The 23,833-nt window shown below is 41.2% G+C and overlaps 1 protein-coding gene across 1 annotated transcript in view; it reads right to left on the bottom strand.

Annotated features, from left to right (window-relative positions):
- Window positions 1-13,627, bottom strand: part of LOC110893358 (bromodomain-containing protein 4B-like) — a 40,007-nt gene extending 26,380 nt beyond the window's left edge. The window contains exons 1-2 of the mRNA XM_022140469.1: window positions 13,443-13,627; window positions 12,223-12,411 (exon numbers count right to left, since the gene is read on the bottom strand). Of these exons, the coding sequence (XP_021996161.1) occupies window positions 12,223-12,411; window positions 13,443-13,627 (374 nt within the window). The remainder of the gene's footprint in view (window positions 1-12,222; window positions 12,412-13,442) is intronic.
- Window positions 13,628-23,833: the final 10,206 nt, after the last annotated feature.

The following is a 23,833-nucleotide window of genomic DNA, read 5'->3' as shown; positions in this document are numbered from 1 at the left end:
ATCCGAATGCCTTTGGTTCGTGAGAGAGAGGAAGAGATTAGCTAGGGTTTGTGTGTGTGAGGTAGGTTGTAACAAATGAGGTGCAATCCCCTCATGTGTGTATGTTTGTACGAGCAAAAGAAAGCAATGGGCCGGCCCTTACTTGGGCAGCCCTTGAAGTCCGAACACAAGTAAAACGGCCCAAAGGGCTTGTGCGAGTGTGGGTGTTGTGTGATCGGCCATTTACTTGCATACATATAATATATACACAACATACATAACACATTATTCACAAGGTTCACGTAACATTCATTAATCAAGGTATCACATAGACACGTAACGTTACATCAAAGTAAGTCTAAAGTTCGAGTTGTCACAATATCCCTAACTAATTAGAAATTTCGTCCCGAAATTTGGTATGCACTCACTGAGGAAGCTAGGTAAGTTCAATCGTTCACTGGTTTTTCCTGGGGTGTCACATCCTCCCCCCGTTGATCTGGAATTTCGTCCCGAAATTCCGAAGTAGTAGCTTCATCCTCAGTAGTGGTTGCATTGGTTCCGAATAAATGGGGGTACTTTTCTGTCATCCTGTCTTCGCATTCCCAGGTGTCCTCTGGGCCACGTTTGGAGTTCCAACGTACTCGAACAAGAGGGATTCTCTTGTTTTTGTGGACCTTCACATCCCGGTCCGTGATTTCAACTGGTTCCTCGACGAACTGTAACCGCTCGTCGATAGTGAGTTCTTTGAAAGGAATGATGAGGGTTTCATCTGATAGGCACTTCTTTAGGTTCGACACATGAAAGACATTGTGAACTGCCCCGAGTTCAGCTGGTAGGTTTAGCTTGTATGCTACTTTGCCAATCTTTTCTATGATTTCGAATGGTCCGACGTACCGCGGATTTAGTTTGCCCCGTTTGCCAAAACGTACCACACCCTTCCAGGGTGAAACTTTTAGTAAAACCCGGTCCCCGACCTGAAATTCCAAAGGCTTTCTACGCTTGTCCGCGTAGGCTTTCTGACGGTCGCGTGCTGCCGCCATGCGTTGTCGTATCTGTGCTATCTTTTCTGTGGCGTCCACTACAATCTCTGAACCCGTAATCTGACTATCCCCCACCTCTGCCCAACAGAGAGGTGACCGGCATTTACGCCCGTACAATGCCTCGAATGGAGCGGCTTGAATGCTGGTGTGATAACTATTATTATACGAGAACTCCACCAAAGGGAGATGCTTTTCCCAGCCGTTGCCGAAATCAATGACGCATGCCCGAAGCATGTCTTCAAGAGTTTGGATCGTTCGCTCAGACTGCCCATCCGTCTGAGGATGATATGCTGTGCTCGTGTCTAGTCGTGAGCCGAAAGATTTGTGCATCGCTTGCCATAGTTCTGACGTGAATCGTGCATCCCGATCCGAAATGATAGAAATGGGCACCCCGTGCCTCGAAACAACTTCCTTTAGGTAGATGTCTGCGAGAGTGGAGAACTTATCCGTTTCCTTTATAGCTAGGAAGTGTGCAGACTTGGTGAGTCGATCCACGATCACCCATATGGTATCATTCCCACGCTGGGATCTAGGTAGGCCTGTAACGAAATCCATGGAAATTTCTTCCCATTTCCATTTAGGTATCTTAGGCTGCTGAAGTAGGCCCGCTGGTTTCTGGTATTCGACCTTGATTCTCGCACAGGTCAAGCATTTTCCAACGTATGTAGCGATGTGGGCCTTCATGCTAGGCCACCAATAAGTAGTTCTGATATCGTGGTACATTTTATCCGACCCTGGATGTACCGAGTAGCGAGACGTGTGTGCTTCATCCATCACAAGTTCGCGTAGACCGCCATAAAGTGGGTCCCAAATACGCCCCGTTACATAGTAGGCGCCGTCTGCCTTCTGATTGAATCGTACGCTGTAGCGCTCGCACGCGCCGAGGTAAAGTGTCTTTCCGACTGAGGGCGTCCGCCACAACATTGGCTTTGCCTGGATGGTACTTGATGGCGCATTCGTAGTCGTTAAGTAGTTCAACCCATCTTCGTTGACGCATGTTCAAATCCTTCTGCTTAAGGGTATGCTCGAGACTCCTGTGATCGGTGTAAATCGTGCACCTGGTACCGTACAGGTAGTGTCGCCATATCTTAAGCGTGAAAACAACAGCTCCCAGCTCTAAGTCGTGCGTCGTGTAGTTCCTTTCATGAATCTTGAGTTGACGTGAAGCGTAAGCAATAACCTTGTCGCGCTGCATTAACACACATCTAAGACCCTGAATGGATGCGTCACAAAATACTACGAAATCGCCCGTGCCCTCTGGCAATGAGAGAATAGGTGCGCTGCAAAGCCTATCCTTTAGGTGCTGAAAAGCAGTCTCCTGGGGATCTCCCCAACGGTAGGTGACACCCTTCTGTGTCAGTAGCGTAAGCGGCTGAGCGATCTTCGAGAAATCCTTGATATACCGTCTGTAGTAACCTGCCAAACCCAAGAATTGGCGTATTTCCGTTGGCGTACGTGGTGCAGGCCAGTTTCTGATCGAGTCTACCTTGGATGGATCGACATGGATCCCATCCTTGTTCACTACATGGCCTAAGAAGTGGACTTCACGAAGCCAGAAGTCGCATTTCGAAAACTTAGCGTACAGCTGTCCCTTCCGTAGGAGTTCCAAAATAAGGCGTAGATGCTGCTCGTGTTCCTCCTGACTCTTGGAGTAGATCAGGATGTCGTCGATAAAGACAATCACAAACTTGTCTAGATAGGGTTTGCACACCCTGTTCATAAGGTCCATAAATACGGCAGGTGCGTTCAATAATATCAACCCATCCATCATATCAAACATAAAGTATAGTAGTTAAAATAATTCATAAAACCCAATACGATTGATGTTCAAACCAAACTTTGTTTGAATAGCGGAAACATAATAATGAAAACCCAAAATAAGTTATAAGTTCAAATATCGTTCATTGCGTCTCCTCGTCCTAACACGAAAGCTCGACCTCTTGCCTCGTTGCTATTGTTGTTGTTGTTTCCCCCGTTGTTGTTGTTGTTCCTGTTGCCCTGGTTATTGTTGTGGTTCTGATTCTGGTTCAACTGAGGACAATCGCGTTTGTAATGACCTTCTGCCCCACACTGGAAACACCCCCGGTTTTCGCGCTGTGGCTGCTGCTGCTGTGGGTTCTGAGGAGCTGGTGGTGGAAGTTGCTGATTCTGATTAGTTGGCCGTGAGCTTCTGCAATCTTTGGCTTCGTGCCCTAGCTTGAGACATCTCTGACAACGTTCTTTGCGATACCTTCCACTGTGGTGCCTGTTACACTTGTTACATAGTGGGTGTATTCCCCGGTATCCACCCTGCTCCTGACTGCCAGATGATTGCTGACTCGGATTCTGGTAGTCATTCGTCCTGCGCTGCTGTGCTTGAGACTGAACGGAAACTGATCCCCTGCTGGAATCCCCATCCCATTTCCGTTTGTTGTCGTTGGGTGTAGCAGAAGTAGCAGCTGGAGTAGTAGTTGCACTGACGCGTTTGGGCAGCTTGTTCTGTTCTACCGCCTGATCTGTGAGTCGATGAGCAAGACGCTGGATGTCTTGGATGTTGTCGAGGTTTGCCGATGTAACATGGCTCTGGATCTCTGGCGCAAGTCCCTGGAGATACAACTCAATGCGCTTCACTGGAGGGTCCACCATAGTTGGACACAGAATGGCCAGTTTGTTTGACCGCTTTGTATAGGCTTCAATCTCTGACCCCGTCATTTTTAAGTGATAAAGCTCGTTCTCCAACTTGTGGATATCATCACGCGTGCAGTATTCCCTCTTAATGAGTTCCTTGAAGTCGTTCCAGGGTGTGGCGTTAGCAGCTGCCAACCCTAAAATCTGAACTTGGGCGTTCCACCAAGTTAGTGCTATTCCTTCTAGCGTGCCAGTGGCGTATTTCACCCTGCGAGCCTCTGGGCATTCGCACATCTCGAATACAGACTCGAGCTTCTCAAACCAGTGGAGGAGTCCCACTGCCCCTTCTGTGCTGCTGAAAGTGCTTGGACGACAGTCCATGAAGTTCTTAAAGGTGCAAACTTGCTGCTGCGCTGGTTGACCTATTGTGTACGAATAGGGCAAAGTTTAAATACAAGGGCTAGTTTAGGAGTGTAGGATCTAAAGATCCTAGTGTGTGCTATACTGCAGGGTATACTACCTGCTTGAGCGGCTGCAAGTGCCGCAGCAACTTGAGCTTGAACGAAAGCCTCTAGCTGGGCTTGAGTCATGTTAATTCGTCCAGACATGATCTTCATAGTAATAGTAACGCAAGTGAGAGTGGTTCGCGAGTAGGGCGATGACAGAAAAGTGTAAGCACGTAGGTATTCTCATGTAATAAGTCATGTGTATCTAAGAGTAATGCGAGCAAAGTTCTAAGCAGTTCTAGCAAACAGGCAATAAACATAAACCTTATTACCTAGGATGTCGAGTCTTGCACGTGGAGCGAAGCGTCGTTGTGGATCGTTGAGAGCACTGTTCTGGTTATAGTCTGGTTTTAATAAAAACGTTTTCCCATATTAAAACCGAGTTCTCTATAACCAATGGCTCTGATACCAATCTGTCACACCCCCAAAATCCATGTGCGGAGTACCACCGCTTGGGAGCGTGACATGACAAGGATCTTAACCACCAATCATATTGAACATGTAATATAGTTAAGTATAGCGGAAGCATTTAAGTAAACCCAAACATAAATATTAATGTATGAAACATCATAAGTGTTCAAATAGCATTCACGATCCTTTGCCCACAACGACCTCCTCCTCCCTGTGCAAGCTCCATAATGTACCTAAGGTCCTGCAAGGCATGCAGCAGAGAGTCAACAACTAGTTGAGCGAGTTCACAGAAAGTAAGTTCAGTAATAGAAATGGTATAGCAAGCATTGCGTTCGTTCATCTATCATGTATCGTATTAGTTCGTTCATTGTTCATGTATAGTATTGGTGTCCATCGCGGGCCCTTTCGGCATGTATGCGAAGATTTGGGTTAATACTCCCAAATATCCTAGACTATGTATATTGGTATCGCTGGCCACCCTGGCATGTATGCGAAGTTTAGAATGTACAGTTCGCAGCCTCCCTAAGGCATGTGTGCGAAGATCAGTCATAATTATCGCAGCCAACCCTTGGCGTGTGTGCGAAGATCTGTTCAAGTAGGTATACTAGTCTAGCCGTATCTTATCATTCACCATCCTCACCCTGAGGACTCATATCATTAAGTTCCATTAACTAAGTATGTACGTATAATTCATTCAATCCCATTCCCACCCTGGGAACCCCATGCCTTGGCTGTGTGAACTCACCTTGGGTTGCTCGGCAGATACACAAAGAGAGAGAGTTCTTGAACTAACAGTGGTCAACCACGTCCTAACAGGGTTACCACACAAGTCAAGTTTGGTTCAAGTAATGCACGTATGAATCAAAGCAAACACGTATAACACGTTTAACAGTCAAAAGCATATCGAAATCACACTTGTGCGTCTTGGATGGTTGGGCCATTGAGCTTGTGCGAGCCCAACCATCTTGTGCGATATAATTGTCTAGCCCAAACAATACCCGGCCCAACGTATAACAAATCCAACATAACAGTCTCGGCCCATGCAAGAGCCTTGTGCGATCCTATTGGGTTGTGCGGTCGGTCTTTGGGCTTTGAGGCCCAACAGTAATTCAAGAAACATCACATTGTGCGATCCAACTAAATCAGCCCATTATATATATATATACGGCCCACATAGTTTAAACAGACCACATCTTGTGCGATTCATTTATTTTTGTGCGACAGAGTTGGGTTGTGCGATCAGTGTGGGCTTGTACGATCCAGTCATCTTGTGCGGTCCGTATCAGCCCAGTCCAGCACGCACGTCCGGCCCAACCCATGGCAGCTTGTGCGATCCAAGGGGATCTTGTGCGACCGAGTTTGTGCGAATGGTCTCTTGTGCGATCGAGAGGCCTTGTGCGGCTGGACTTAAGTGAATCCGATTTTATGCTAAACAGTTATGTTGTTCCCATAATTCAAGCAATATTGTTACAATCACCAATTAATTCGGTTGACCAAAATAACCGTTTCCTTAGTTACAATATTCAATTAACACAATATCAACCAATCACTTAGTAACATATAGATCAAACAGGGAAATCAAGTATCAACTTTACATGAACCCTAAGTTAATCAAAACATAATAACATGTCCATCATCTAATCGAATTGTATGATTTGGTCCGATTACTAGCATACATAATAGTTTAACAATTACATCTATCATCCGCATATGATCACACTCTTCAGCCGATTAACAATCATTCAATCAAACATCATCATACAACAAATCCGAATATATAACATGGTGGCCGATTAACATCTATTATGCTTCAGATTATTTCCATACTATCCGATTAAACACATGATAGCCGATTCCATGTCAAGTAACCATGTATCATTAGACAAGATCAATCATGTTAATCAAAAATCCTATTCACCACACAAGATCAACATATAGCATGTTCAAACATCAAACATACAACCGAGTTAATAACAAGACACTAACCGATCATGAGTAGAAGAGGATGATCCGAATGCCTTTGGTTCGTGAGAGAGAGGAAGAGATTAGCTAGGGTTTGTGTGTGTGAGGTAGTTTGTAACAAATGAGGTGCAATCCCCTCATGTGTGTATGTTTGTACGAGCAAAAGAAAGCAATGGGCCGGCCCTTACTTGGGTAGCCCTTGAAGTCCGAACACAAGTAAAACGGCCCAAAGGGCTTGTGCGAGTGTGGGTGTTGTGTGATCGGCCATTTACTTGCATACATATAATATATACACAACATACATAACACATTATTCACAAGGTTCACGTAACATTCATTAATCAAGGTATCACATAGACACGTAACGTTACATCAAAGTAAGTCTAAAGTTCGAGTTGTCACACATATTTTGGATAAACCACAAGTTCATGTATTTTTGCGATTTATAACTATTTTGACTAGTTTGGTGGTTTGGATATTGTTATTGTTGAATGAGAAAATTGTTGATTTGGATTTTAAAAGAAAATGATACGCTTGAAAGCGTGGCCACCTCCAGTTACAGGGGAAACTCTGGCGAAATTTTTCTAAAAACTGAACACTTGGAAATATTTTCACCACAAGTGTTATAAATGTACTTTTAACTTGTTTTCAAAAATATAAGTTTCGCCACGATTTTTATTTACAAAATTTCTAAGTGTCGGAGGTGGGATTTTCACAAAAATAAAACTTGATAAATATATATTTAGTATATATATTTCATAACAACACTTGTGAGATTTTTATGATTATTTTGTGAACTACGTAAATATTATTTTTAGGGTAAAAATAATATTACCGAATGTTAATGATTCCAAAATAATACGAACGCCTTCATGATAAATAATAAGTTACAACGGTATAATTAATACCACCCGATCTTTATCCGTAACTTACGCACTTTCGGAAAATACTAATGAACGCGTATTTTGACAAGGATATTATTTTGGAAAATTTTAAGGATTAAAATATAATATTTTTGGGAAAAATATTTATATTTTGGAGTTAGAATTAAAATATATATTAAGTGAGACTTAATAATATATTCCGAAGATACACAAACGCACATGTATTAAATCCCCCATCCTTGGGAAGGAGAATATCTACCAAATATTTGCCAAGTGTAAACACGAAATAGTTGTCTAACTATTTTCCCCAAAAACTTAAACCTTAAGGCACGGCCGTCCGTCTAATAGATTTAGTGCGTGTAGGCCGTCGCACAACGGTTTGATCAGGAGATTTTCATGGTAGAGACGCACCACTGTGAGTTCATATCCCCCTTTTCTCACTGTTTTCAGTTTTCTAAACTGCGGGGGTGAAATACATGTTACTTTGATTCCGAATACTCTTTTTACATGGTATGGTTAGCGTAAGGAGGGTTACTACTTAGATCATGTGAGTGGGTAGGCGCAACTTGAGGCCATTAATCCTCATTGTAGGACCGAGGGACAGTAGCGGTAGATCTATCTGGGTGTATCGAGCCCAGCCCCAGGCCCAGCATAACGGACCTCGGGGTGACTTTGTACCCAACGCAAAATCCGCTAGGTTTGAGTCTTCCTACTTGCACTTCACATATATCAATGGCCTTGCAAACCATTGGTGATCTCTTTTTCCTTATTTGCTACATACCAGGATTTTATACATACAAAGGTTTTTATTACATACTTACACATGAACTCGCTCAACATTATTGTTGATTTTTCCAACTTACATGTATTTCAGGAAACTAAAGATCTGGTGCGGTATGTTACGTTTTCCCGCTGCATATGGGTTACGAGGTCATCCAAGTTTAAGGGATGTGACTTTTTCCTGGACGAGTCACAGTTTTTAAACTGCGTTTATTTCATGTTGGTGTTTATATCTTTCAAACAATGTTTTATGTTGTTAGGTTGTAATTCCTGTTGCATGAGTCAACGTCGTAAGACTATGTTATGTTGCTTATGTTTTAAAACTTAATTTGATGGATGATCTTGCATGGTTTTTATTTCATATAGCTTTGTTATGATTAAGCTATGGTATTAAGAAGTCACACCAAAAATTAACCACGCTTCCGCAAAGCCAGGGTGTGACATAGCAATCATGAACAACATAAGACACATATTCAAGTTCATACAAGTCATGCATATCAGCTAACAGTAGTTAATAAATCCAGTTAACTTTAACAGAATTAAACCAGGTTACTGTGCAGATTACCCAATCGGCGAAACGCCCCCTGTTTCTCCGTGACCCCTCTCCGACGAAACACTTCTGTTTCGTCAGGTTGTTTCGTCGTAATGGGTCTTGGCGAAACACCTTTGTTTCGCCAAGTCGGTTTCGTCATCCGGTGTTTCGCCGATACTTTTGTTTCGTCCCAACACAATAGCAATAATACTGATTCTTAATAAAATAATCGGTTGGCATTTAAGTACTAGTGGGCCGTTACAAACAGCCAATGGCCTTCATCGGACCGCCAATCCCCACCAATCGAAATAGGCTCATGAAATTTTCTTTGGCAAAAATGAATTTCTTAATCACCCTACATGTCCTCATGTATGCTACTGACATTGTTCTTGTAACCTGTGCACCCCTAGATACCTTTACTAAGCCGCCAATTTACATGCAATACTCCATGAAATCTCATGCAAAAGCATAGTGGCCGACAAATTGTTAACCACCTCAAGATGTTATTGGACCAAATAGTTTGGTGGGTTTGACTAAAGTTATGTTGAATAAAGTTATGATCTGTGAACTCATGTGCACTTATAAAATCATGTGTAACTTCATAGGGAAATAAATATTCACCATCATTATGTCTAGGGTTTTCACAAGTTACAACCATTCCTATGATCCTACAGCAACAATATTCATATTCAATTCAAAACAAATAAATGTTAACTATAGACTAACCGATTCAAAGGATGGTCCAAGGATTGTGTGTGTGTGGCGATAAAGCTTCAGGAGGTGGAACTGCCGTCGGTTACACAAGATATCGAGAGAGAGATAGGAGGTGCGATTAGGGTTTCTGTCAAATACTCAATACGCGTGCAGGTTATAACCAAACTCTATGTAATCGATACTGGGCCAAGCCCACTATTATTTTCGTTGGCCTCATGGTGGACAAAAACACATAAAATGTTTTCATCCAAAAGTGTTTTCGTGAGGAGAGGGATTTCGTTAACTAACTTTATGAAACATATAATTTTAGAATAGTAGGTGGGTGTTTCGGGTATTAGACAAAGTTCCATTTTGTTAATTATACAACCATATCGATACAAAACATATATTAACATACTCACTTATAAGGCACATCGTATATATATCATAACAACCACAATACGATTTAACGTATTATAAACGTGTACCGTTGTGAAACAAACAAGCCGTTTAAACAAACAACTTAAACAATTACGTGCAATTAAATGCGAAGATGGAAACTCGGAAACTCGAGTTGTCACAATAGTAATTAAGCTAAATTAAACAACTAAACAAGTAATTAAAAGCTTACTAATGGTCCTAGCAATCTTTTCTACACTTGTAATCCTCTTGTTACTGATGAGAGCTCCAGAGCAAGTCCCACAAGTGAAGTGTTTGTAAATGTGTTCAAGAACACAAGACTAGGTTCACTTATATAGTAAATTCCATGCTTCTTGATTAATTCCAGGTGTTTTTGGGGGCCCTAGGATCACCCCAGGTGTCCTAGCTAGTAAATTGAACCGACATATAGCTCCAAAGGTCGTTACAACCTAGACTAAGGCGGTGGAACAGCCAAACCCACACCTGGCAAGGAATTTCTGTTACTGGCACTCTCTGGCGGGCCACGTAAGATTTAAGGGTGTCTTACGCGGGCCGCGTGGACCAGTTTAACTGGTAAAACAAGTTTGAATGTTGGCAGTTTCAGTCCCTGCTTGTTTTTAACCCTTTTTAACTTCGTTGTTGACATATGAGGCCCTTGTAGTCAGTATATTAAGGCTCCGTGATGAATAAACAAACTTCGTTAGGCTCGGGTTCGTTAAATTTCTTTATGAAAGCAAGTTTCATCAAGTTGACGCTTTTTACCCAAAGTTTGGAAAACATGCTTAACGATCTCGGAATCACGTGAAATTTTTACCACATATTCTCGGGAGCATATTTGAATATTACGAGGCTTCGGTTTCGTTAAAAGGTCACTCAGAGGTCTGAATTGACATATTGACACTTTTAACCCTTGTAATTTATAATCTTCCGATTATTTTCACAAACGGCTTCTTATACCCAATCAATCACCCATTTAAGAATATTTTCTTCACGTGTGGTCATTCAGAGGCCCAAGTTTGGCATGTTGACACTTTTAGTCCTTTCGTTTGCATATTTTCACTCGTTGTCAACTTTAGTCCTTAAACTCAATCTTTTGCATAATCAGAGTTTAGAACACGTGTTTATGTATAATTGGACATGTTTCTACGTGGTGTTACAATTGTGCATCCGAAAGAGTCTTACTCGTGTAGTGTATGGCAATGGGTTTCTTATCAACCCGTTGTCCCAACACGGCCCCCACCGCGTAATCACTTGCATCGCACATAATTTCAAAGGGTAAAGACCAATTTGGCGATTGCAAGATTGGGGCCTCAACTAACTTTTCTTTCAAATTGTTAAAAGCGTTTTGACAATTTTCGTTAAAATCAAATGGTTGATCTTTTAACAACAAGTTACATAGGGGCTTGGTTATGTCACTAAAACCCTTAATAAACCGCCGATAAAAACCCGCATGACCTAGAAATGACCTAACACCTTTAACAGTCGTGGGATACGGTAAAGTAGATATAACTTGTACCTTTGCACGGTCAACCTCTATCCCACGACTTGACACCACATGTCCCAACACAATTCCCTCTTGAACCATAAAATGGCTCTTTTCCCAACTTAGGACCAAACTAGTTTCGACACACCTTTTTAACACTTTATCTAGTTGGTCCAAACAAGCCTCAAATGATGACCCAAAAATTGAGAAATCATCCATGAAGATTTCCAAAGACTTCCCCACCATATCTGAAAAGATACTCATCATACACCTTTGGAAGGTGGCGGGGGCGTTACATAGTCCAAACGGCATTCGCCTAAATGTGAAGGTGCCGTAGGGACAAGTAAACGTGGTCTTTGATTGATCTTCTGGATGGATGGCAATTTGGTTATAACCAGAATAGCCATCTAAGAAGTAATAAAATTGCTGCCCCGACAATTTCTCAACTATTTGATCAATGAACGGTAAAGGAAAATGATCTTTGGAAGTTGCGGTATTCAACTTCCTATAATCAATACAAATTCGCCACCCGGTTACCGGCCGAGTGGCTACCTCTTCACCTGCGTCATTTTTTACGACTTGTATACCCGCTTTCTTGGGAACCGTCTGCGTTGGGCTCACCCATTGGCTATCCGAGATCGGGTAAATGATACCCGCATCGAGCCATTTCAACACTTCTTTCTTCACCGCCTCCCGCATATTCGGATTCAATCTTCGTTGTGCATCTCAAACGGGAGTCACATTCTCTTCCGTGATGATTTTGTGCATCACCACTGAGGGACTAATACCCTTCAAATCCGCAATGGTCCATCCAATCGCCGCCCGATTGGTGACCAAAACATCCATCAACTTCTCCTCCTGTTCCACGGTTAAATTTGATGTAATGATAACCCGGAGTGTATTGCCCTCTCCAACGTAAGCATACTTGAGATGCTTCGGCAATGCCTTCAACTCGACCTCCGGAGGCTCTACTAATGACGGCTTCAATTTAGTATCTATGCTCTCCGGTAAACTCTCAACTTGGTGTGTCCATGTCGGTTTTCCCTCTCTAACCGCAAGCACCTCCAAACTCTTCACTTCCTCATCTATGCTCCTTTCCACCTCCACCTGTGACCTGTCAAACATATAACAATCCTCCATTGTGTTTTACCATCCACGACTATGTCGCAAAGAGGTATACACGTGTCAACAATGTCTGCCATATAGCATTCATCATCGACTGGAGGGTTTATAAGTCCGGAAAAAACATGCAACCTCAACCTTCGGTTTCCAAATGTCATGTCAACCGTTCTTGTTTTGCAATCAATTTGAGAATTTGCGGTTGCTAAAAACGGTCGACCCAAAATCACCGTAGGTTGCTTGGTTGGGTCCTTGGCCACATAATCAAGTACCAAAAAGTCTACCGGATAGTAAAAATCCTCGATTTTTACTATCACATCCGAAACAATTCCACGGGGTAGTTTGGGTGTCAAATCGGCTAACACCACAGTGGTGTTTGATGATTGAAGTGGACCAAACTCATATTGGTCATACAAACTACCCGGTAGAATGCTCACGCTAGCACCAAGATCTAGAAGTGCCAGGTTGATTTTAAAATCGCCTACTTGAATTGAAATGATAGGCGCACCCGGATCTTGGAGCTTGGGTGGAAGTGCACCTGAAAGAATTGAACTCACATTTTCAGTTAAATCTAATTTTTTAGGAAACTTATGAGTTCGTTTCTGGGTACACAATTCTTTCAAGTACTTAGCATAAGACGGTACTTGTTTGATTGCATCCAAAAGAGGTAAATTAATTTTTACTTGTTTAAAAATCTCCAACAACTCTTCTTGTTGTGGACCTCTTTTGTTTACAACTTTCTTAATGGGTCCCTTCAATGCTTCGGGATAAGGGGCGGTATTAGCCTCCACACCCTTTTCCTTAGCCTTAGGGACAGGGATGGTCACAATGGGAGTGTTATTCTTCTTTTTCAAGTCATTTTTATTTTGACTTGTTTGACCATCCTCATGCTCATCCTCACTAGCATCTTCCACCACCCCTTCAACAAACTGGGGTGATGGTGGCTTGACACCACTATCTATGACTCGACCACTACACAAAGAAATTTGATTAATTGGTACCTCACGTGTGTTTCTTGAGCTTGACCCTTGATGCTTAGGGTTCACCGCAGTGTCACTTGGGAGCTTTCCCGTGCTTCCTCTCATTTGAGCCATCTCCTCCGCGAGTTGGCCCACTTGCTTCTCCAACGCTTTGTGAGATTTATCCCTCACTTCAAATTCTTTCTTTACTTCGGTTGTAAGGGTGGTCATAGCATTCATTAGAGCGTCCATCTTAGAATTGAACGAGTCGTCACCTTGAGAGTTTGATGCACCACCCCCATTTCCACCTTGGTTGTAACCCCGTTGATAGTTGCCTTCATGGTTTTGATATCCTTGGTTACCACCTTGGTTGTAATTCCTTTGGTAACCCCCTTGGTTACCACCTTGACGGTTGTTGTACGATGACCCACCTTGTAACATTTGTGCTTGTAATCATTGTGAACAGTTCAATTATCAATAAAACAATGTTATTTGATCCCAATGATTGTTTGGTTGTGTTTTACATTTTTCATGTTTTGACTTTTGTTCGATTTTAAACTCTACATCACTTTCTGGAGAATTATACGCGAACTGGTGCGTAAACGTACTCAGTTTAATGCGACAAATACTCCGGAACATCAACATATACTCAACATACCTTAAATATCCTTTACATAGCTTAGAAATAGGCTTTGAGAGGTTCGGTGTGCTAAATTAAACTTTTGGATCATTCAGGGACTAAAAGTGTCAAAAAGTGCATAAGTTTGCACTTTCGCGCATAACTTACATTCTGAATACATCCGGACATCCAAAAATTTATGTAAGCATCTTAATATTATCCCTTAGTGTTTGGCATGAGAAAAATCCATTCGTCGCGCAATTTGGATCGTTTTTCGCGCTTATGCGCATTCCGTCGTAACTAACCGAACATCGCGATCGTACGACCAACGAACCAACATCCGACATATTTTTGAGCATGTTTCATGTCCTCAATGTTTAGGCATCATTTTAGGGCCTTAAAAATGGCTTAACGGGCCTTGAACGTGTCGGAAATGGCCTTAAACCATAACCGGGACCTAAACTGTCATTTTTGAAACTTGGTTTCTGATCAGAACCTTCAGGCGACCCGCGTAAGCCTAGGGGCAACCTTCACGCGGGCCGCGTCAGCCCTGCTGATGCAGAAACTCGTTTTCCTTACAAAAAATAGCCTTTCAAGCATCCAAGGGGCAATGCCTCTTCACAATCTCTGGGGTTGGGGTCACATTTTGATACCACAACATCTTGACAAGTGTACGAATGAGATCAAGGCACGATATTCAAGAAACGATCCTAACGGTCTTGCTTTTCCTATAAATACCCCCCCCCCATTTTGGTTAAAACCCACAAAATCTGATCTAAAGCTCTAAGTTGAGGCCTTTGCTTCATACCTGAGCTCCTGGATCGAGATTAGCTTTCGGGGACCCTTCGTAAGTGTTCTTTCGTTCTTTTATCGCTTTTCGAGTGCTAAAGTCAAACTTTGTTTGACTTTCTGTGTTGACCAGCCTATTGTCAACATGAAGTTCGTTTGAACTTCATAACGTGAGCGTGATCACGATGGTTATAGTCCATAGTGACTATACCTACTGATTACCACGTTATCTAGGCTCAGTGACGAGTCGTAGTTTCGGCCAAAATGCGCATTCTTGCGTACTTTGTAACCAAACTACTCGTGGGTATCAAAACCGTTTGTTTTGATACCAAACCTGTTTTCTAAACTTAGTTAAGCATGTTCTAACATGCTTAGCTCGTCACTTTTAGTATAGTGCTTATATAGGGTCATAAGGTAAGCGATCTAAACAATCGCTTATACTTTCGAACCCGACCCATTTGGTTGATCATTAGGATCCGACCAAACACTTTAGGTAACCATAGTTGTATAGGGAATAACCTTCCGAGGTTATACCTTATGGTCACGACGTTAGGCGTTCCAAACGCGTTTTACGCGAACGACGCGTTAAAGTAGCATAAGCTACCTAAACGGGTCGTAATGGGTCGTAAGCGCTTAGGTTAAGTTTCATTTTAGTATGTGGGCTTTGTTAAACCATATTACACGAGTCTCCATACTCGTTTGGTTTACAAACCCTCATTCTATCCAAATCCTCCGATTTAGGTCCGGTATATTAACATAATTACCTATATTAGGTGACGTTTGATATCCGTGATCTCTAGCATTATTTGGTTGTTATACAAGAACTTCAAAGCAATCTCAAGTGAGTACATAGACCCCTCTTTTACTGTTTTCCAAACTGTTTTGGGGTGAAACACATGTGCCTACTTGTTACTTTCATGCTTTCATATCATATGCTTGTTATGTTCAATAGTACATTTATAGTACATGATTTCATTGTGTTTTATGCTATGTATGCCCATTGTGTGCGTACTTAGTACATTGTTTTACATTACATTTTATGCTATGTATGTCCTTTGTTGCATACTTAGTACATTTGTTATTCATCACATGCTCACATTTTGGAATGACATTTGGTTTGTTCAAATGATACAATGTACATTCATTAACATTAGCTACGCCACCCGTTAGTAGGTAATGGTACCATAGGACTTGACAACTCCCATTCCTGAAATCTCGGGTTTGTTTGGATTGGAAGGAATGACCGAATTCGATAAACAATAACACAGATAGACCTTTAATTTGTTTAAAGGTCTATCACCACAGTCACAAAGGCTTGAATGTATGCATTTTCACAACACCGCATAAATGTTTGTATCAGTATAGCATGCAATTGTTCCACAAAACATAACTTTGACTTAAACTATGTTTAATTCAATACCCTGTTTTTGTGCATTTCACCTATGGCCCAATTGATATATTTTCACATGCCATACATGATATTTTGGATACACATTACAATGATTTACATTACACATAAACAATTTGACATTGATATACACATTAGACATGGACATTTTGATATGGTTTACACAATAACACTTGACAATTGATTTATAAATAAACAATTTACATGGTGGTTGGTTTGGGTAAATGGTTTGAGTAACGTGGCGTATGTAATATGATACAAACATGGTGGATACGCCGCTGGTACTTCCTATATATAAGTGTTTGTATAATATTACATATCGTAGCGTTATCTAAATCATTTCAGTATAGACATATCACATTTCACACATATAACATATTCTTCACAAGACATTATTTTTACAAACCACTTATCTTATACAAACTCATTTTACTAGGTTATTCACTTAACCTTACATTTAATTATACATATCATCTGATCTTATCGTTTTTCAAATGATTTACAAGACAAAGCAAATTACAAGGTTCATGACTAAACATTTTTTCAAATATAAGTCATGAATTCTATTTTCACAAAACCTATGTATCTCACAAGCATTTTTATGCTGACGTACCTACTTTCACATGTGTTTTCAGGAGCTGTTGCTTAGGATGATGATTGTGACACTAGGGCGGACCTGTGCCTTAGAGACATAAAACGAAGTTAGACGTAGTTTAATTATGTTATAAACTCTTTATTTCCTGTTTGCTGACAATGTAACACGCTTGTTTGATAAATAAAAATATAACTTTGTATGCCATGGTTGTGAAACAAATAATTCTATCTCAACACTCCCCGACGTTTCCGCCGCGGTTACATGTTATACGCGGTCGGGGTGTGACAGAAGAGTTGGTATCAGAGCCAATGGTTATAGGGAATTAGGTTATTAGTAATGCTTTGACCTAGACTATAACTTTCTAGGACCCTAACACAAGTTATCTTGTGTTTAGATTTTGAAACATGCACTTCACCTATCCTTAGGTGATAACCACAACGAGAACTTCGATTCCGAATCCGCTTTGAAAATTAAACATCTGTTCTAGGATGATTGATTACTAGGTTTTGAACCCTCTGTTATAAGGTTTTGAACCCCTTTCGAATTTTCAAAAGTCTCGTCAAAGTTTTGGGTTTTAATAGTGTGAACACGTGCGAACTGGAAGAGTGAATGCCTGTCCCCTGAGTTTTCTGTCTAAGGCTAGAGTGTTCGTACAAATCCACATAAACGGACCAGTCACTCTTACCTGGGAACTCTTGGGGTGAGTGTTCACTTATAGGCGAACATGTCTTCGCGATACATTATTTTTGACCCATTTACTCTGACTAGACATTGCGTGTCGCTTGTTTGCTTTGCGATGCGTAACCACCATCTTTGTTTTTGTTGAAATTGTTTCATCTCATTATCTTCATCCAATCATCTCACTCGTTTCCTTTCATGTTTTCCTCTTCTAGAATGCCTCCTCGACGCGACAATCAGGTAGCAAATGCCGAACTGGCAGAAATTATTGCACAACAAATGGCTGCTGCACTCCCAAACCTCTTTCCTCAATGGAACCAAGCCAACAACAACAACAATTCTCCATGCAATTTCAAGAATTTTAACTCGGCTAAACCACTCAAGTTTGGTGGTTCTGAGGGAGCAACTGGGCTTCTTCAATGGGTCGAGAGCATTGAGAGTACTTTCCGTCACGTGCAGTGTCCTGACAATTGCAAGGTCGAGTTTTCTTCGAGTGTGTTTCAGAAGAGAGCTCTTACGTGGTGGAACGGGGTTATGAGGGATCGCGGTGCAGAAGTTGCTCTAGCTCAGACATGGGCTGAACTTAGGGCACTAATGATGAGGGAGTTCTGTCCTCGTCATGAGCAGCGAGCTTTGGAAAGGTACAGTGGCGAGCACCGGGCATATACAGATAGGTTTGAGGAGTTGAGTCTGCTTTTCCCGACAATGGTTGCCCCACTCGACAAGGCTATCGAAAGGTACACCGACGGCCTACCTGACTCGGTACAAGACATCATTACTGGTAGTAACCCTACCACACTCCGTCAGGCGATCGAGTTATCAGTGACACTGACTGAGTCACAGATATGAAAAGGAAAGCTGCACAAAAAGGGTGACAAGGGTAAGAAGCAGGCAGCTGACAAAGAAGATAGCAAGAAAGGTCAAAACAAGAAAGGAAAGGATTCTGGTTCCTCAAGGGGGTTAAGGAAGCGTAAGGCTTCCCAAAATTTTGCGGTCACTGCCCAGGTTAACCAGGCAGCTCCCAACCAACCCGCACAGCCTCTAGCGAAGAAACCTTATGCAGGGAATGCACCTTTGTGCAATAGATGCAACGGTCACCATCAACCGAAATTTCCGTGCCGTATCTGTACTAACTGTGGGAAGCCAGGTCATCTTGCTGGTGTTTGTCGTTTTGCTCAGAATCAGGCAGTTCAGAACCCAGTTCAACAGGTTGCTCAGCCTCCTACTCAGCAACAGGGTTAAGCTGCACGACCTCATTTTCCTCCTGTTTCATGCTACAATTGTGGGGATCTGAACCACTACAGAAACCGGTGCCCAAGGCTAGCCAACCAGAATCAGAATCAGGCTCAGGCTCGAGGTCGAGTCTTCAACATGAACGCACAAGAGGCACAAGCAAATGATAATGTGGTGAACGGTACGTTCTTTATTAATAATCAGCCAACATCTGTTCTTTTTAATTCGGGTGCCGATAAGAGTTTTGTGTCGTTATCTTTTGAACCATTGCTTCGCGTGTCTAGAACGAAACTAGGTAAACCATTGACAGTAGAAGTGCCGAGCGGTGAACCCATTGTTCTTAATTCTGTTCTCCGCAACTGCCAATTGAACCTTAACAACCATCTTTTTCCTATTGACCTCACGCCTATGCAACTTGGAAGCTTCGACGTTATTGTGGGTATGGAATGGTTAGCCAAGTATCGCGCAGAGATAGTTTGTTTTGAGAAGATCATTCGCATGCCGCTTTCGTCAGGTGAGATCCTACAGGTTCGTGGTGAGAAACCTGCTGGTGGTCTCAAACTCATGTCTTGTTTTAAAGCTCGGAAGTATCTGCAAAAGAACTATGTGGCATTTTTGGCACAAGTTGTAGCAGATAAGGGCAAAGGTAAATCTATTCAAGATATTCCTGTTGTTTGGGATTATTCTGAGGTTTTCCCTGAAGACTTACCTGGTCTACCCCCAGCACGCCAAGTCGAGTTCCGTATTGATCTCGTACCTGGTGCAAATCCCATTGCCAGGGCTCCATAGCGTCTTGCACCGTCTGAGATGCAAGAGTTGTCTAAGCAGCTTCAGGAACTCTCTGACAAAGGTTTTATCCGTCCTAGCTTTTCACCTTGGGGTGCTCCCGTTCTTTTTGTCAAGAAGAAGGATGGATCTTTCAGGATGTGTATCGATTATCGTGAGCTTAACAAGCTTACCATCAAGAATCGATATCCCCTACCTTGCATTGATGATCTCTTTGATCAATTGCAAGGTGCTTCTTATTTTTCAAAGATTGATCTGTGATCTGGATATCATCAACTTCGTGTACATGAAGAAGATATTCCCAAGACAGCGTTCCGCACTCGTTATGGGCATTATGAGTTCACAGTCATGCCATTCGGTTTGACTAATGCTCCTGCTGTTTTCATGGACTTGATGAATAGGTTCTGCAAGCCTTATTTGGATAAGTTCATCATCGTTTTCATTGATGACATCTTGATTTATTCTAAGACGCGAGCTGATCATGAGCAACATCTTCGTCTTACTTTGGAACTCCTAAAGAAAGAGCAACTTTTCGCCAAATTCTCCAAGTGTGAATTCTGGCTTAAAGAAGTTCAATTCTTAGGACATATTGTCAACGAACAAGGTATTCATGTAGATCCCTCCAAGATCAGTGCGATTAAGGATTGGGATATGCCTACTACTCCTACTGAAGTTCGTTCTTTTCTTGGTCTAGCGGTTATTATCGCCGCTTCATTGAAAATTTCTCAAAGATTGCAGTTCCTCAAACTGCTCTAACTCAGAAGAACAAGCTATTTGATTGGGGATTCAAGCAAGAGGAAGCGTTTCTGACTTTGAAACAAAAACTTTATGACGCGCCTGTCCTAACCTTGCCCGAGGGCAATGATGATTTCGTCGTTTGTTGCGATGCATCTAAATTAGGTCTTGGTTGCGTCCTGATGCAAAGAAACAAAGTCATAGCATCAATTCTTTAAATCGAGTGAACGCTTCATGCAACGGTTCACTCGATAGTTGCCGAAATGATCTTATCTCATCCCTAGCGTCGTCAGTTTTCGCCATCGAATAATATTTGTCTAAAAATGCTTTGTTGGTGCAGTCATCTGTCGTCTTCGTCTTATGTCGAGTCTCGGGTTTGTTGCGGATCTGATCAGGAATGACATCAGGAAACAAGGAAATTGATGCTGGCCGTTTGGATGAAAGCTGGCCGTTTGAAATGATGCTGTCCGTTTGAAATATAATGTAATCGTTTGAGAGGTGGTCGTTTGAAACCCTTTCGTTTGAAGGGTGACCGTTTGAAGGATGGTATGTCATCTTCAAACGGTCAGGTCCTCCCTATATATAGGGTTCAAACAGTTTCAGTTGTAACATTCTGTTTTTCCGATAGCGAAGCTCTGTCGAAGTGTCTCCATGACTGTATTTGCTTTATAATCGATACAAGAGACAATTAATAGTGAATCCAAGCTAAACAAAGACCAAATCAATGTATTCCGCCTCTGATTCGGTCTAAGCGCTCTTCTGATCGACTCATCAGGTCGTTTCACGATCCTACAATTGGTATCAGAGCTCAGGAGGAAGAGTTCTTATCGTTTAGTTCGTTTTCGCTAGCAAATTCTGATTTTCTACACCTTCTTTCACGAAACTGATACTTTTTACGGTTAAGATCAGCTCAAATCTTCACACTATGTTCGGAATTGACAATTAACAAAGCCTTGAAAGTTTCAGCTTAAAATTCGACGTAAAAATGGTGAAAATTAACTGAATACTGGTGTCCGTTTGAACGAGAACAGTATCTGACCGTTTGAAATTGTCATCCAATCGTTTGAAACAGGATCTTCCGTTTGAAATTCATCAATCGTTTGAAGCATCGTTTGAAATCAGGCTTATACCGTTTGAAATGAACATGACCGTTTGAACGATCGTTTGAACACTTCTTGTCCGTTTGAATATCGTTTGAACTTGGCTTCAGACCGTTTGAAAAGAGATCCGATCGTTTGAAAGCAATCACCTCCGTTTGAAACTGTTCCTACCGTTTGAACAATACCATCCCGTTTGAAAGTTCACCGTTTGAACCAATTTTCATTTGAAAAAGGGATTTAGGTTGAACTTGGATATATTTGAACAATGACGATGGTATTTGATGAACAAGAAAACAGTAAGCTTGAAGATTTTAATAATTGGTATATGAGAAATATGGATACCGATTATAGAAATGTGAGTTCGGATATTTGGGCTAAAAGTTTTGAACTATTCATATGTCAAAAGGATGAAACGTTGAAGGAGATGGAAACACGGTTTAAAATTTTAACGGACAATTTGTGGAGAACGGGTATTAGAATGACAAATGATGAATATATATCGAAATTGACAACTGCATTACCTGCTAAATGGGATGAGTTCATGGTTGAGCTAAAACAGAAAGATTTTTTTCCAGAGCTTTTTCCATATCAGTTCTTTAATGAGGTTAATGCAGAGTATTATAAGGAAGAAAAGAATCCGAGATGGAAAAGAATTTAAATAAATTGGAGTTGGATGTACTTATTGAAGTTGATAAAAGAATTTGTGGATTTCTTGCAACAAAGAGTACTCTGAAATATGATATCAAAAGGAAATGTTATATTGATGATAGTATGAATCCTTTTGATTTTGTTAAACTCTTTTGTGCAGGAACATACAAGATGGAAACAAAGGATACTCCAAAGAATGAGGAATCTGTAGAGTTTGGATCTTCAAGTTCTGCATCAGTGTGCTCAAAATGTGACAGCTTCAAGACTGAAAATGACAAACTCTTGAAGGATGCGGAAAGTTTGACATCGGAAGTCAAGAAGTTAGAAGATGTGAAGCAGGCTGATGATAAGCAGATTCTTATATTGCAAGAAAATTGTGAGAAACTAAAAGCTGAAAATGACAAACTGTTGGATGATTTAAACAGTTTGAAATTTGAAAACAAGTTTTTGAAAGAAAAAGAAAAAGACTTTGAAAGTAAAAAGAAATCTTCAGAAGATGAGGATTTCTGGATTAAACTGGAAAACAAGAATCTAAAAGCAAATGAATCAAAATTCCAAGAACAGATAAAAGTTTTGGAAAATGAAAAATTTGTTCTTGAAAATTTGAAGAATGAGAATGAAGAAACAATCAAGACTCATTTTGGGAGAATATCTCGGCTTGAAAGTGAAGCTGAGAATTCAAGGAACAAAATTGAGGAACTTGAAAAGAAATTGAAAGGTTTTGTGACATCATCCGAGTTTTTGAATATCCCCTGTCCAAAACCGATCAATTCTGTTCCAATAAGTGACGATGTCACAAACTTTGACAATGTCAAAGTTGAAGATTGCGATGATAAATCTGATGATGTAAATGAAAAATTAGAAAAACAAAAATTGTTTTTAAATTTTGAAAAAAAATTTCAGAAAATTGTTCTGCAATCAACTGAAAAAGTTGAATGTTCTAAGCAAAAACCTTTGAAGAAGAAAGTGGAACAGAAACAAAAAAATAATAAAAGTTCATCAGATCGTTCATCCAATCGCAATGAAAAATTACAAAAAGTAAAAAATGAAAATTCAAAAAATGTTGGTAATAAGTGGTGCAGGTCGGACCACAGTGTTCAAAAGCCAAATCCAGCAAATTTGAGGAAAGAATATCACCAAGCCAGACAATGCTATGATCTGAGCGTTTGGTGTGAAGGTGGTATACGGTACGATAATAGAGTGTGTTACCGATGCGGTTATCAAGGACACATTGCTGTTAACTGCCGGAGTTGGAGTTATGAGACCAGGAGATGCTACAATTGCCAAATCAAAGGTCACGTTGCCAGAGATTGCCCAAGGAGATCGAATGACAGATTGAGGGTTAAGTCTCAGAAATTGGCAAAAATTCCAGTCAAGGTCAAGCCCGAAGAACAGAAAGTTCAAGAAAAGAAAGTAAAGCTTTCACAGGGGCAGAAAGATCGACTGAGGAAGAAGAGGAAGAAAGCTCGAGAGTATTTGGAGAAGATTTTGTCCTCGGGTTCATCCGTTGGAAAGAATAAGAGTTCTGATGAATCAACTTCCTCGGCTGTAAAGTCAAGCAAGACGAATTCATCAGATACAAATCTGAGGACGAAAGAAGAAAAGAAGAAGAAGAAAATGGTCGGCGATGAATCTGACGTGTCAAAGTCAGACAAGCCACCTTCAGGCAATGAATCTGACAGATCAAAGTCAGACAAGCCAGGTGCAGGCAATGATTCTGGTTCGTTAAAGCCAGAAAAGCCTGGTGTTAAGGTAAAAAAGGATAATTCGGGTTTAACAATGGATGATGAAAATTTTCCACCATTGTTGAACAAGAATTCGAAATCACCCAAGGATCGTCAGGCTTGGGTGAATCTGTTTAAATAGA

The sequence above is a fragment of the Helianthus annuus genome, chromosome 12, assembly GCF_002127325.2.
Source record: "Helianthus annuus cultivar XRQ/B chromosome 12, HanXRQr2.0-SUNRISE, whole genome shotgun sequence".
Taxonomy (NCBI): domain Eukaryota; kingdom Viridiplantae; phylum Streptophyta; class Magnoliopsida; order Asterales; family Asteraceae; genus Helianthus; species Helianthus annuus.
Note: the sequence above shows the minus strand (reverse complement) of the source record. Positions and strands in the feature narration are given on the sequence as shown.